Source organism: Catharus ustulatus, chromosome 17 (genome assembly GCF_009819885.2).
Source record: "Catharus ustulatus isolate bCatUst1 chromosome 17, bCatUst1.pri.v2, whole genome shotgun sequence".
Classification (NCBI taxonomy): domain Eukaryota; kingdom Metazoa; phylum Chordata; class Aves; order Passeriformes; family Turdidae; genus Catharus; species Catharus ustulatus.
The window spans coordinates 8,682,449-8,697,561 of record NC_046237.1 but is presented as its reverse complement, the minus strand read 5'-3'; the positions used below and the strand labels follow the sequence as shown (position 1 = coordinate 8,697,561).

General features: G+C 43.6%; 1 protein-coding gene across 5 annotated transcripts in view; it reads left to right on the top strand.

The window, feature by feature from the left end:
- Positions 1-15,113, top strand: part of EYA2 (EYA transcriptional coactivator and phosphatase 2) — an 86,605-nt gene that overhangs the window by 61,272 nt on the left and 10,220 nt on the right. For all 5 annotated transcript variants that reach the window (XM_033075051.2, XM_033075052.2, XM_033075050.2 and 2 more), the window contains 2 exons: positions 207-290; positions 12,134-12,223. In XM_033075051.2, the coding sequence (XP_032930942.1) occupies positions 207-290; positions 12,134-12,223 (174 nt within the window). The remainder of the gene's footprint in view (positions 1-206; positions 291-12,133; positions 12,224-15,113) is intronic.

Genomic DNA, 15,113 nt, shown 5'->3' with positions numbered 1-15,113 from the left:
CCTGGGATGGCCAGCACACACATAGTTCCAAAATTCCTGATGTTTCACTTTGCCTGCTTCCACAAAACATCCACAGCCAGTGCTCCAAATGGCTTGAGAGCTTAAAAATCTCTAGTCCAACAGGACATATTTCCTGACTGAACCTGTTCTTGCAGTTGCTTAATGTGTAACTATATTTCTTTTTTCCACCCCATCTGTCATCACAGCGTGTGTTTGTGTGGGATTTGGATGAGACAATAATTATTTTTCACTCCTTACTCACGGGAACCTTTGCATCCAGATATGGGAAGGTAAGATTTAATTTTTTTAGCATTACTGCTTGTCCAGCCAAATTGCGTGGGGAGCTGTGGGGGCAGCTCATGAGAGCTTTCCAGGCAGATGCTGCCTGGTTTATCCAGACATATTTGTATAAACGTGTCCTGTGGTATTTCCTTTGAACATGTGAAAATTTAATTTGCCTCCCTTTCATGTTGCAAGTAGCCCCTTGTTTTTCAAAGCTTGTGTTGTTCAGCTGCTGCTTGCTGGATGTTCCTCTGTCTGTGTTCTGCATGAGAGCATCCAGCAGCCAGACTCCATTCACTCCAGCCTGAATCAGCTAACACCTTTTTTGTTAGACCAGTGTTTTCTTACAAATCTCAGACAAGTTTTTAAGAGAGATTTTGTGTGTCTAGGTTGCCATGAAGAACTGGCTGTGCTTCCCACATAGCTGCCAAAGTTCACATTTCTGAGGGGCTTTCAGAAACATATTTAGCTGACCATACTTCAGGTACCCTCTTTGAAATGCAGGCAGTTCCATTTTTTTAGACAACTGTGGCTGAGCAGCCTGAACTTGGCTGCTAAGGAGAAAACACTGGCTTTTGGATTCAGTACCACGTGCTTCAATTTCTTCCTAAGGCAGCTTTTTATGATAAACACCTGAGTCACTTTGAATTACAGAATGTCAAACACTTTTAAATGGCTAGGAAAAAAGACAATATCATTACCTAATTAAAGGTGGATGACCTAGCTGGCAGCTGTTTCCACACATGGCTTTGAGCACTCAGCTTCATCAGGAGACTGGAAAATAACCCCACTTCTCTCCAGAAAGCAGAAATATGATTTGACATCATTTCATGGCTTTACCAGCTGTACTTTTTTATGACGGTTATAACAAGCTGAATGTGTAATTAGTGAGATAGATTTATTGTTCAGTGTTAGATGTGCACAGTTGTAAAGGATATAAAATGGTGTTTGTGGTGTGGAAGTCTACTGCAGCACTTGGAATGCTGCTAACACTTCTAGCAGCACCCTCTGAAAACCAGGGCTGTGTTTCCAAGCAGGGATTTACCCAGACCTGTGTTGTACAAGGTAATTGAAGTGGTTCCTTTTCCCAGAGAACATAATGAACGAGGTGTGTGTGTGTAAGCTCAGACCCACTGCCTGCAAACTCCAGAAAGAATTAGGCAGGACCAGGAACCAAACCTGGGCTGTGCAGATCTGCTCTGTGGTGGAGCTGAGCCCTGGGCAGGAGCTGCTGAATTCATGGGCAGAATTCCCTTGATGGGCTGACTTTGTCCTAGCACAGAACCTCTGCAGCAGATCCTTCAGCTGCTGCCTCCTGCACACATTTAGATGGGTTGGAGTTGGAATTTGCTGTGTGGGGGCTTCTGTTGGCTGTTTCCTTTGCACTAATTTAGAGAATAATATAAACAGGAATATTCTTTGAAAGAATGAATCACCTTTTCTATTAAGTGAGACAGGTTCCTTGAGAAAATTCTCTAGAAGGACTTTTTCCTTTGCAGTTCTTCATTTGTTTCATCAGTCTTAAATTCCTCAGGACTCTCTTGTGAGGGAAATGCTTATGTTATAAAAGTATTATAGGCTGGTGGCTTGATCCAAAGACAACCAGAGGCTTTGGTGGACTTTGGAACAGACCTTAAACCAAGAGGGAAATACAGCACACTCAGGCTGTCCTGGGACCTGTTAAATACTAGCACAATTCAGAACTATCAAGTAAAAGTGAAGCAGCCAGAGGTTAATAGTTTCAGAATCTCTTTCTTCAGTAGTGTAGGAAGTGTTAATCTCAAAGTAAATTAAGTATCAGAACCAAAATTCCCCATAAAAAATTCACATGCCTGTAATTAGACATCCATATGCTTATAATTAAATCTCACACATGGAGATCTTGGTTCACTGTGGTTTCCTCCAGAAAAGGTGTCAGTCTGTGATGCTGGCCATTCCCCTGGCCAGCATTTATCTCCCGGTATCATCCTGTCTGTGGCACTGGTGCAGCTGCAGGTGCTCAAAGAATGAGTCTGTAAAGTTGTTCAAGCTGAAGAATAACACCTCTTTCTAGGGTGATTTTTCTTGAGAGGTGGGAGGAGGAACACAAACCACAGCTTTAGAGATTTGGGTCTAAATTCCTGTGTTCTTTAGTTCCTTGGTGGTGGCAGCAACAGGGGTGTCCAAAAAATGAGGGGGAAAAAAAGAGGAGAAAGAATTCTCAAAAAGTCACATTATTAATGGTTAATACTTCAATGCATATTTTCTGACCAGGCTTCATGTAAAAATTCTCTTTGTTTCCTCTGTGGCTTTTAACATAGATATGGCCTCCTCAGGGCATTGAGAGTTAATCTCAAGTGTTTAGAAAATACTTTGCCCACAGCATCAACAGCAGTTAAAACCCAAAATTTACTGAAAGTTGAAGCATGAATGAACAGCCCAGCCTAGGCTGCTCCTTTTTTGTCCTCTCCTCCCAAACCCTTTGCTGTAGCCCATGGATTGCAATCATCAGAAATTCAGTTTAATGTCTTTGCCATATGGTAAGAAAAAAGGCAGCCCCCCAAAAGCTGCAGAGGAAGGTAACCCTGGATATTACGTATGTTCAGGAGGGTTTGTAAAATCTGTTCTGCAGGTTTCTGATCACTGTATGGGTGCAGAATATTTACCATGTGCCTACAGAACCTCAGCAGGTGTAGACCCTTGTGGTGTCCATCCAGCCTTTTTAATCCCTTAGGTGTGTGAGACAGAGCTCCTGCTCCACAGGGGATGGAAAGCTGCAGGCTTTGCCTTGTCAGCCAAGATTTGACTAAACATAGTGGGGGAAATGGCTCAAAATCCCAAACAGTGCTGCTGGGCTGTCACAGGAGGTGGGTAAAAGGCAAGGGACTTGTTTGACACAGCAAGGTGAGCACAGAGAGACTTGGTTGGTGGTAGTGATTCAGAAACAATATGAGGAGATTTCATGCAGTCCTGTGCCAAAAATAATCATTACTCTGTTCCTCTTTCCCCAACTGGGATATTTGCAAGCTTGTTCCATAACCTGTGCTGTCTAAGCCTTAAAATTTCTCAGACTGAAGGAGATGCAGAACTTTTTGTTCAAGTATTATATTGCAGTTTTAGTCTCATGGTATCAAGAAAAAAAGGGAGCAGTGGATGGGTTGTTTTCCTAATTTGAGGGAGCTCTGTGAAGCCAATACCTTTCCTTAGTACTTTGTATTGTTCCAAGAATGTGTATTCTTGTTCTGTGTTGCATCACTTCATGGGATTGAAGTGTTCAAATGAGTAAAAACTGGAGTTAAAATTCATTTTTACATGCAAGATACTCCAAAATCCTGGAATCAAATGACAAGGATTTTATTTTAGTCTGGACTTAGGAATTTTAACACATAGAACAGTCTAAATCCTCTAATTGTGTTGGATCCTTATCAGCACTTTGACAGTGTCTACTGTTACCTGGGAGTTCAGATCTATAAAATCCCCTGCAGGAGCCATACAATTTCTGAGATTGTCCAGCATTTAGAATTGGCTCAAATTAGGAAAAAAAGATCCTACAAAAATCGGTAAAGCACATTATGTCCCGGTTTTACATGAGAGCCATGCCATGGTTAGCTTCCAGTGGAAGGTTCTCAGCTGCCCTGTGTCTGTGTGTCCTGGGAGCTGGGGCTGGGCATGGAGCATCCACTGCATCCAGTGAGGGCTTGCACTGAGAGCTGCTTGTCCGCAGCAGGGGCTGGTTTTCTGGGACAGGCACATTTTTTAATGCTTTTGTGTTTCAGAAGTGGCAGCAGGAGGTTTGCTGAAGCAGACAGGGGTGGGTGAGACAGGACATGCACTCAGCTTTGCAGCCTGTGCAAACATGGGCTTGGCCTCTCTGATGAGAGACTTGCAGTGACCCAGGAGAGGCTCCACCAGTCATAGCAGGACCTTTTGGACAGAGCAGCAGAAGTTTCAGCTCGGCCCAGTTGAGGACAGGACATAAATGTGATTTTCTAGCATTGAAACAAATGTTATAGCTGCTGTATGCTGGCTGTGAGCTGGACTGTCTTGTTCTCTTATGGAGCTAAGAAACCTTATTCCTTAAAACTTTCACTGGCTGTTACATGTTCTTACAAAAAGTTTTCCTTTAAATGAATTATAATTTCCAATTAAAAAGAAAAAAACTCATTGAAAAGTTCCTCCTTGGCTCTACTCGAGATCCTTGTAAAACCCTAGGTTTGATTTTTTAATTTCTTTCTTTTTTCCCCTTCCCTGCTTTCATTGAATGCTTCAAGTAGCTTGTGCTTTGCCTTGCTTTGTTCTCTCACAGGACCCTAAAGCCAGGGCCTGATTGAAACACCATGGGGATTTAATCAAACCTGCTGGTGATTCATGCTCCTAATGGCCGAGTCTGTCCTTTACTACTTTACAAACTGAGAAGGAATAAAACCCCATTTTATTGCTCGGCTGTTAAAAACTATTTGTAGAAGTTGCTAAGGTTCAAATCAAAGGGGCCTCCCTTGAGAACTATTAGTTAATTCTAAGTGCCAGGGCATCGCTTTTTTCCCCCTTCTCTCGCTTGAGATGTGGCCTTATATCATGACTGCTGTTCAAACATCTGAGACTTTTCCATTCCTTTGACAAACATGAGCCAAAGTGCTTAAGGACATCTGTTTATTTTATTTCTTTAATGAGAAAACCTTCCAATTTCTTACTGGCTCAGCTGTGTTTATTTACATTTTGTTAGTCATATGTGTGGGGCACCTTGGGACGTTCAAAACCTGCAGAGGCCAATGCTGAGGGCTGCTAGCAGGCATCCTGGGCAGAAAGGCAGAATAAGCCCTTCCTAAGGAAAACACAGCCCTTGGAACTCCATAAAATAGATTTTCAAAACAAATAGAGCCTAATTCACTCAGTAGATCATGGATTAAGTCAAGATGAATACAATTTGGAAAGGATTTTCTGAGGAAGTTGGAGATTTTTTTACCCACTGGAGGCTAAACCTTGTGTTTAATGCCTTTTTAAGTTAAATTTAAAAAGCATTCAATCACTGCAGGTAATAAAGAAGTCTGTTACTTTAGACATGCTGCTGTATCAATTATTTGGCTCCTTATTGGAGAGAAGGGAGTAAATAATTCCAGCCATTTGATTATTTCCAATGTGTATTTCGGGAGCAGCCAGCTGTGTTTATCATCTGTGCTGATGGGGAGCAGCAGCAGCAGATCCCAGCAGGTCGGAGTGGGCACAGGGGATGCTCTGAGCCCTGGGGATGGAACCTCCTGTGGGTTCTGAGCAAACTGCACTCGGGGCATCTGGGACTGCCCAAGGTTATTTCTGACATAAAATATCTCCCAGGATCAGTGCTGGGTTATTGAACAAGCTCGAGGAAAGGGAACCTGCTTTCCAGGATGGCTGAATTGGGACTGAAGTGTCAAGGGGAAAAGTTTAGAAAACCAAAGGGACATGACTTATTTTAGAAAGCTGCATGTGCAGAACATGTCATTGTGCTGAGGATTGCACTCCAAGATGTGTTTCCACCAGGCTTTCCAGAAGTTCTGTGTTTTTCACAGGGCTATCAAGGGTTTTCTTACAGAAATACAGTGATTTTCCTGTGTTGAGGGGAAGGAAATGAAGATTAATTTGGTTTAAATTCCACTCCCTTTTCTGAAATGCATGCCATGTACAGCAAAAAGAAGTTATTTGTAGGTTTTTGGTCATGAACCTTTTGTATTACTAAATAAAAATAATTGCCATTTATCCTCATGGCCCAGCTTTTAACCTGTATTTAAGTACAGGATTCCCACAGGACTGGAATCCACATCAGGCTTGATGGGTTCAGAGCCTGGATAAATGATTGTGGTCATTGCTGCACAGTTCCTTTGGAAAGGGAGGAGAGTCTTTTCAACCTCTGTGTGCCCCTGAAGGTGAGGATTTAGTGACCTGTGTGCCCATGTGGTTACTGGAATCATTTCCAGCCATATGTGAAGAGACATGACAGTAAAGGGAGTTGTTAGGAAATTGTAAGAATACTTAGAATTGCCCCTTAAATCACAGGAAGGCTGAATATGAAAAGGTGTCTGAAGAAAAGGGATTCAGGTGTATTTGCTCTCCATCTATCATGGGCTTCCCACAAGGTCACACTGAGCTGCCTGTTGGCACTATTCATTTTTCATATTTTATTTATTGTCTAATAAACCTGGATGTATCAATGTTTTCATAAGCAATGTCTATTTTGGTGGGAGAAAGTTTGGACCCTGAAAAACTGAGAGGTTCTATTTGGAGAGGGATGATCCTTTTCAAAAAAGCCTGAAGTGTAGTCCCTTAAGTAAATCACTTCTGAAAATGGCTTTTAGGTCCTCAGCTACTTTCATTACTTTAAACAACTTTGCTCACAAATACTCACTGGGAAAGCTCTGAGGGGCTCAGTCTGGCTGTAGCCTGTGTTATTAGAGATAAAATTGCAAGCTAAGCTACTTAGGTGTAGCTAGTAAAAGAGTGAAATGTGGTTTTTTTCTTGAAAAAGACATGAATTTACTTGAACTAGAACTCATACAGATGCTTAATTTCCCATTATTCTGGGGAAGTCTTGTTCATGTCTCAAATTTTGAGCAAGGTATAAAATGTTCAACGAAGGGATGATTATTCTCACAGACTTTTTTTTGTTCAAACATGTGGCCCTGGTATTTGTATCTTTGAATTTTTTTTATTACAATTTTTTTTAATGCTACAACCAAGCTGGTCCATTTTCCAGGCGTTTCCAAGTAATTAAACCCAATTAAAACTATTAAATTCTTTCTTTTGGTGACAACTTTGTTATTAACAGATAACCACAAGGAGGAGATTTAACTTGGAAGGCCCTTGATTGTATCCTAATCCGTCTCTCACCTCTGGCTGACACCTGTGGCAGATAAACCCTATAGAATAGGAGTCTGATGAATACTCTTAATTAATACTTTCTTCCTTGTAGAAAAGTAATTATTTGCTCACGGCATAAATAGGTATTTGGCAGGGATTTAAAAGGGCTGATTAGTTTTAAATACTAGGGCTTTATTTTGGTGGGGTTTTTCAGGGTGTCTGAATCCAGGATCCACGCTCAGAATGACTTTGTCCCAACAATTCCAATGTCGAGTTAATTGTCACGTTGCTGAGGAGAAGCAGAGTCAGACAAGAAGCAGATTTGTTATCTGCCTGCCAGGAGCCAGCTTTGCCCCTGTGCTAATGGCCTGCAAGTCTGAACAGGGTCCCTGCAAGGCAGGGGCTTGGAGAGGGCTTTGCATCCAGGGTTGGAGGCATGAGTGACTTGCACTTGAGAGATTGCCAGAGATAAATCTGCTTCCCTCTTCCTTTCAGAGCTGCAGTGCACAGGAAGGGAGAGCTGGCTGTGGACAGCTTGGATTAGTTGCAGGTGTTAACAAACACAAGTCTTTTTAGTGCCTGTTCCTGGGCAAGTAGGAGCAGTGCATGCAAAATCAATCTCCGTGTTCCAGAAGATCTGGGGGAAGGTGGTTTTGATGGGGAGCCCTTTGGGAGGGTGCAGTGGTGCAGTTTGAGTGTGGTCAGTGCTCAGGTGTGCAGGCAGAGCCAGTGGCTCTGGCAGGGGAGGAGCAGCAGTGCAGGTCAGCTCCTGGAGAGGGTCTGGGAGCAGCACAGTGCACACTGCAGCATCCTGCACCCACACTGAATCTCATCTGGGTGTGCATTCCCTTTGCTCTGCTAAAATACAGAGTAGTGAGAGTTCATGTGGTGTGAGCAGATCTATCTTCCCACTGCTGTCATAGGGAAATATTTGTTCTTTGCTCACCTCTAGTTTTCAGGGAAAACTGAAGGATATTCAGCAAGGTCCTTTGAGCAATCTTCTGTCATGTTATTACTTGAAATGAAGGTTAAAAATGAAACTGAAACAGATACTAATTTTAGGTGAGATGTTATTAGCTCAGAGGACATAAATGAACTCAAATTGTAATTTTTAAAATACAGTTCACTTGAAATGTAGAGAACTAGTTCAAGGGTTAGAAACAGTGCATGCAAGCGGCCAAACTGAGAGCAACACTGGCAATAAATGTTTGAGCTTGTGCCACTGGGATGTGAAAGAAAATGTGCTCCTGACTAAATGGATGCTTTTGTCTTCCTTTATAACATGTTCCACGGGCTGCTGCTGTCCATATTTTCCTCTGTAGGAGTATGTGCAGAGCAGGCAGCAGAAGTGCCCCAAAGCAGGTGGCTGTGGGGCTGGGAGCTGCAGTGCCTCCCTCTCACAAGGTGTGGCCATTGCCAGCTGTGGGCAGCAGCTGAAAGGCACAGTGATGGCAGAAACAGCAGGGACATGTCCAAGGATGCTCTTTGGGGAAAACATTCTGCTCAAAAATGTTGAAAAGGGACTTATTCTTTGTGTGTTTTGATCCCTTGTTGTTAATGAAGCAGTAGGAGGGAATGGGGCTCTTGTACCTCTCATTTCCCTCCAGGTGTGCCCTAAGGAGAAATGGCAACTCTGAAACTGTGACTTGTGTTCTTTAGGAGTGGGAGTGAAGGGTGTGTTGAGGAATGAATAATTCAGAATGATCACTTCTCTCCTGGTTCTTGTCTCCCCCAAACTGCTCAGGCTGTGCACGGGAGGATCAGGAACGCTGGGTTTGCCATGTCTGAGCACCAGGGCTGTGCACTGGAAGTCATTTGTGGGGCTGTTTAATTTTGACCCTGAAGGAAACTCCACCAGTGGAGCATGGCAGAGATGAGGCATGAGGGGATACACCGTGCTGCTGGAAGTTTTATTTACAAAAGGAGTTTATTGCCTGTTTTCCACCCCTGCCTCCCATTGTCCTTGTTTGTGAAAGCATGACTCAGATCAGCAGAGGGAGGACCTGGCTCCTCTAGAGTTACTAAACAAGCACTGAGGATTGAGCTTTTAGATTAATCTGTTTTCACAGGAAAAAGTGGTTCCTGGAGATTTGATTTCAGGCTGTCTGTGGTCCTTGGGCTTCACATGGATCAGGAAGCATTGGTTGGTGTGCTGGTCAGGAAGCTCCTACCCAGGGCTCACACTTTTCCTGCAGAAGGATTTCAGCAGGGGTCACTGGGAGCGTCACTTTGCTCTGCTGAGCTCCAGCACAGGCACTCACAGCCCAGCAGGGCACCACGGGCACCACTGGGTTCTGTGCCCAGGAAGAGCTCTCCATCAACATCTTCAAACAAATTGCACAATCTCTTTCTGGCTGTTTACACACCGCACAGAGAATTTGGATATACCAATCTCATTTTGGTGCTTCTCTGCCAGCCTGATTTTCCTGTTTATTCCTGCTTGAACTGACAGCTGTAGCAGCTGTGTCTGTCCTCGGGGTGGGCACAGCCTCTGGCACAGTGGGGTTCAATCTGGGGTTAGAGCTTCTGGATGCTACAGTAATGCAAATAAATCACTGCTGGAGGATCCCTGTGCCTCTGGACACCTCTGTCCTACTGGGAGTGCTGGTGCCTTAAAACTTTATCAGCCTCTGTGAGACTTGGAAGTGTGCCTTGCTGAGGAGGAAATGTCCATACTGTGGGAGCAGTGGTGCCAAATCATTTCCCCAAACAACTTCCCCTCTGGGTGGTAAAGTGCATTTTTCTGTTTTGTTTTCATTCCATCATATTCTGTATCTCAAGAGAAAGATTTTTTTTTTTCCCACCCCCTCTCTCATCTGCAGTGTGGTTTCCATATTGTTTAGTTAAAGAGAAGGTAACTTCATACACTGTGGAAATATTTCTTACTCCCCATTAGTGATTAATACCAATAAAGCAAAATGAAACTTAGGGGATAAATGACAGATAGCAACCAATGAGATTTCCTGAAAGAGTTTTAAAGGCTAATGATCCTTGAAATGTATAAAAATAAATTGCTTCATTAAAAACCATTTTACAAAATAATTTCTTCCTAGCAGTATATTTTCTTCAGAGCAGATCCCCCGTGTAACTACACCTGGGTAGTAAAACTTGATTCAGTGCTGCTCCTATGGGGCACAGTCAAATGCCCTGATTAGACCTGTGTCCCTCCTCAGGGGAGCAGGTGTGGGGCTGGAAATGGGACATGTTCAAGGCAAGTCTGCTGAAGTTTTTGCTTTTTGCCCAGAGACAATTCCCTTGTTCCTGGGACAGCAGCAAGCGTGTTTAAACGTGAGTGACAGAGCTTGTCTGTAATGGGCACAGTGCTTGTGAGTCACACACATGGCTGAAACCACAGCCACTCTGCTCTAATTACAGAGAATTCACTGAGAATGAGGAGTAATCAGCTTGGTGTGCAGTACACCATCCGTGTCAGCAGTGACTGCCACCAAGGTTGATTGAGATGTGCTCACCCTCCCAACACTGTGCTCCCTGTTAGAGCTCCTCAGTCAATTCATCACTGTCCTGTCACACCTTAACAGGACTGCACAGCAATCTGCAGAAAATTACAGCAGACACTGTTCAAGTGGGTGGATTTCCTCTGCTGAACTCCCACACCATGCTAAAGCAAGGCACGTTTATCCAGGGTCTGACCTATGGGTGAATTAACAACAAAAAGAAAATTCTGTTGTGGGAATGTGAGCTTTTCCCAAGTTACCTGTTCTTGTTCACTTTGAACAGGCACAATTCTTTTGTGCTATGACTGTTTATCAGATTAAATATAGATAATTTTTGCTTGTGTTTGTGAAGTATTTAATGAATAAGAAAATGCACTACTGGTAACTTTGTTCGCATCAGTGTATTTCTGTGCTCTTGCTGTGGATTTAGGAGCAAGGTTAGTGTGGTTGACTTGGTGAGGCAGTGAAGTGACAGCCCTTTCACAGGCTCAGTGGTGTCTCAGCTGGAAAAAAACATGAATTTTCCAGGATGAATTAGCCAAACTCACTTAAATAGAGCTGCAGGTAGCATCATCCTTTTCCAGGGGAATTGACTACATGTTTTGTCACTGATGTTGGCAGGAGCAGGATCTGGGTGTGAGAAAGTTCACACGTGCTTATGAAGGTGCAGAAGATATTCTGTGCATCTTCATATTCAGTCATTAAAAAAGCAAGGTTTAAAAATGCTACAGGCAGCCAGAGCTTCTGCAGCATGTCCTCCCTGTCAGGAATCAGTTTGGGACCCTCCTGGGGAAGGGAGAATCAGACCCACATGTGCTGGGACAGGAGAACTCAGAGTGAGCAAAGGGGCACAGCCAGGGACACTGGGTGCACTGCCATTCCCAACAGCAGCTGGAGTGACAGATGAACCTGTGCCACATCTTGCTGTGCCTTGTCTTTTCTGCTTGTCTTTTTGTTGGTTTTTATTTAATTTTATTTTTTTAAGGGTTTTTTGGGTGTGGCTTCCACTGGGGCTGCAGCTGAGGCTCTGCAAGCCTGCTGTCCTGAGCAGCAATAGTTGCATTGGACAAGGATTTTATCATGTTATAATTGGGTTTGCACTGTAGGATGGGGCTGTTTAACTCTGTTGATGTTGGTAAATAAGTAGGGAATGGAATTGCTGGTTTGAAGGATAAAAAGGAAAGAATCACCCTCTGCATGTCGTGTGGGTGGGCAGCTACCCCCAAACTAGTCACTGATGATGCTATTGGAAATCAATTTATTTTTAAATTGAAGCAATTCTTACATAGTTTCAGGTGTTTAAAGGATCCTTATATCATCTGAAGTGTGTGGGCTGTTAGTGGTCAGGGTGAGTCACAGACATCCCTCAAAGAACAGAATTTATTTATCTAGGAGAGCAAAAGAAAGGATGGGGAAATCATGTAAACATTAAAGTACACTTGGGAAGTAAAATTACTTCAATAAATGTATCTCAAGAAACAGGAATGTGTAGATCCTGAGTTCGGTCTAAGATCTCCCATGCACCCCCATCTATCCCCAAAAAAGAAAATCAAAGTGAATGGAAAAAACCTGATTTTCCCCACCAGGACACCACAACGTCGGTGCGGATAGGTCTCATGATGGAAGAAATGATCTTCAACCTTGCAGATACACATCTGTTCTTCAATGACCTGGAGGTATGGACCTGCTTATTCTATTTACATCTTTCTCTGTAATCATTTTCATGTGTCTACAAACTTAGAGGGGTTTGGCCAAGAACCTTTTTTTATTTCTGTCCTCAGAGAAATGGACCTTAGTTGGCTTATTGGAAGCATCCCTTTCACACCTCTGTTCTGTTCAGGATTTTTTTTCTAAATACTCAGTTAACAGTGATGGCTTTTTGCAGGTTTACTAAATGTAGTAGTGAGTACATTGCTGCTGCTTCTCCTGAAATCTGCTATTTAATAATTTTATTAAGCTAAATTAGCATAGATCCTGTGGGGGCAGGCAGAAATGAGCTGTGAGGCAAAGCAGAGGTTTTGAAAAAGTTGCTCTGTTCCTGAGGAAGGTTTTGCACAGACAGACAGAGCAGGAGGTCTGCTCAAGCTCAGGAGTACTGCAGGATGAAACTCTGGGAGTTCCAATGTGACAGAGCAAGAGGAAGAATTTTTCCTGCTGGTGACATGGTTAGATCTGAGTGTTGCTCATACACAAAGCAGAAACCCTTTTGGGTGTGTGGCAGAACGCAGCCAAGTGATGCTGGCAGGGTGCTGGGGAGCAGCTGTGCAGCAGTGATGGAAATGTGCTGGCATTTGCAGTCAGAGCACTCGCTGGGAATGGATCCTGTACAGAGTGATGGGGTGGGGTTTGTGCTCTGGGCACCTTGGAATCAAAACACTGCTGGGAGGCATTTGGAGAAGAAAAACCTGGCATCCCTGGGCAGACTTCTATGGGCTTTTTTTTTTTTTCTTCACTTGAAAAAGGAAGAATTTGTTTCTGTGCCAGATGAAAGGAGAGAAGTTTTTCTGTGCCTGAGGAGTTCAGCAGGAATTTCTGGTTCCTTCAGTGCTGGATTGCACTGTGGTCCCCTGTGTTAGGGGAGGCACAACCTTTCCTGCCACCTGGCTCCTTGCAGTCCTGAGCTTTCACTTGCTGAGAATTTTTATTTCCTTTCAAAGACAAGCACCTGAACTGACAGATTTTTCCTCTTTCAATTTTTTTCATAGAGGGAGTTTGTGATGGGGGCATGGAAGTACAAAGAAAAATCTCAGGGAAAAAAAGAGGGCTCCCAAAGAGGAGCTGTTGTTCAAGGGCACTATTTAAGTAGTGATAGTACTTGTTACAGAACCATCACCTCTCACCCATCAGATCTCAATATCTGCAACAAAGCTCCAAGCTCCACGTCCTGCACAGTGACCCTCCAAAACCTCTCTGCCTTTCCAGACTTTTGCAAGAATTACCAGTGTTTAAATAAGTTTTCTCCTTTTTTCACTTAAAATTAAGTTTTCTCCTTTTTCACTTACTCCTCTAAAATTTTAAATGAAGCAGCAAATTGTCTGGCCTTCATCAATTCGTGCACATTTGTCAGTCAGTAACAGCTCTGGGCACTGGTGGTTTGGTTTTAGCTGAGCTTTTTCAATGAAAAATTGATGGATGACAGAGAATTACAGAAAAGTTAATGTGCCTTACAGAATTTTACTTTCCAAAAAAGCCATGTCAGTTTGGAAGAATTTGCAGCAACAGAGTCATCCAGAGTTACCCACCCTACTGCTTCATTTAGGATGATAAATAAAAGTCACCTTTGTGTATTCACAGTGGTATTTAAGGATCATAGATCACTGAGTACTGCAGTGAATGACAACCTTAAAAACGGAAAAAAGAATTTGTGAGAAGCAGCACAGGGACAGATTCAGTTGTAGACCAGAGGCATTACCATATACATGAGCACCATCATGTGGTGCAGTGCTGGCCTGAACAAGACAAAATGAGCTAAAACTGCACAGGGCAGAAACCATTTCTGAGCATCTTCTGTGCTGGGGCAGAGAGCAGGGGAGAGCTGCCCATTGGAAACCAAGGCAGGAGCTCCAGCAAACACTGCAAAATGTTCCTCTGACACAAACCCAGGTTCAGCAGACTGGACTAACCAGGGCATGGCTGGCCTCATCCTGGCAGTGGAGTCAGGGGAAGATGGAAAAGTGTCACCCATCCCTTGCAGAGTGGCAGGTTGGACAAGGAAATCAATTCCCTCGCTTTAGCACAGGGGAATGGGTGAACCTGCTGGCTGCAGTTTGCAGTGCTGTGCAGAGGAGAAGGTGCTGCCAGGGTGCAAAGCCCTTCTAAAGAACCCCCAGGAAGTGCCTGATGAGGACAAAACGTTTGTCCATAGATGCAGCAAGGTTTGCAAGGTTTGCACAGCCCTTGGTATCATTTGTGTGATCCTCCTTTGTTTGGTGAGGATGTGATGTCACATCATAGCAAAAATACTGGCTTCAAAATCTGAGGGATGATTGCTGTCCAAAAAGAAAGAAAGAAAAAAAAAAGGATTCTGAAACCCTGGTTAGCCAGGGCTTTATCTTTTCTTAGGATCTGCCCAGAAGGGGTTCAGGTAATTGTTTCCTGGATGCATTAGCTGAATGCATTTTGGCTGTGCAGTTCCATTCAGATGGATCTATTCAGACCCATCCTGCTTCAGCCCATCCTCTCTTAGTGCTGCAGTCCAGTGGACAGGACAGCTTCCAGCTGATTCCCCCCAAACCTCAGGGGAGTTGTGTGCAAGGAGCCTGGTCCCTGGTCCCCAGAGCAGGGGGTGTCTGGAGAAGTCTTAAGGCTCCTACTAAAAACTTTCAATCTTTTTACAGGAAGGGATTCTCTGTCAGCAAGTTAAGGCAGATGAAATCCCTTCAGTGTGCAAGTGTGAGCCATGCAAGGTGCAGAATATATCAGCAAATATTCACCTGACAGGAGATATTCTCCCTCTCTGCTCCCCCTTTTAAGGAAATCGAGGAGAAAAGAAGTTAACCCAAGATTAGAAATCACAGTGAAGTTAAAATCCAAACTCTGGGCTTTCCAGGGTTGTGCTTTTTTTCC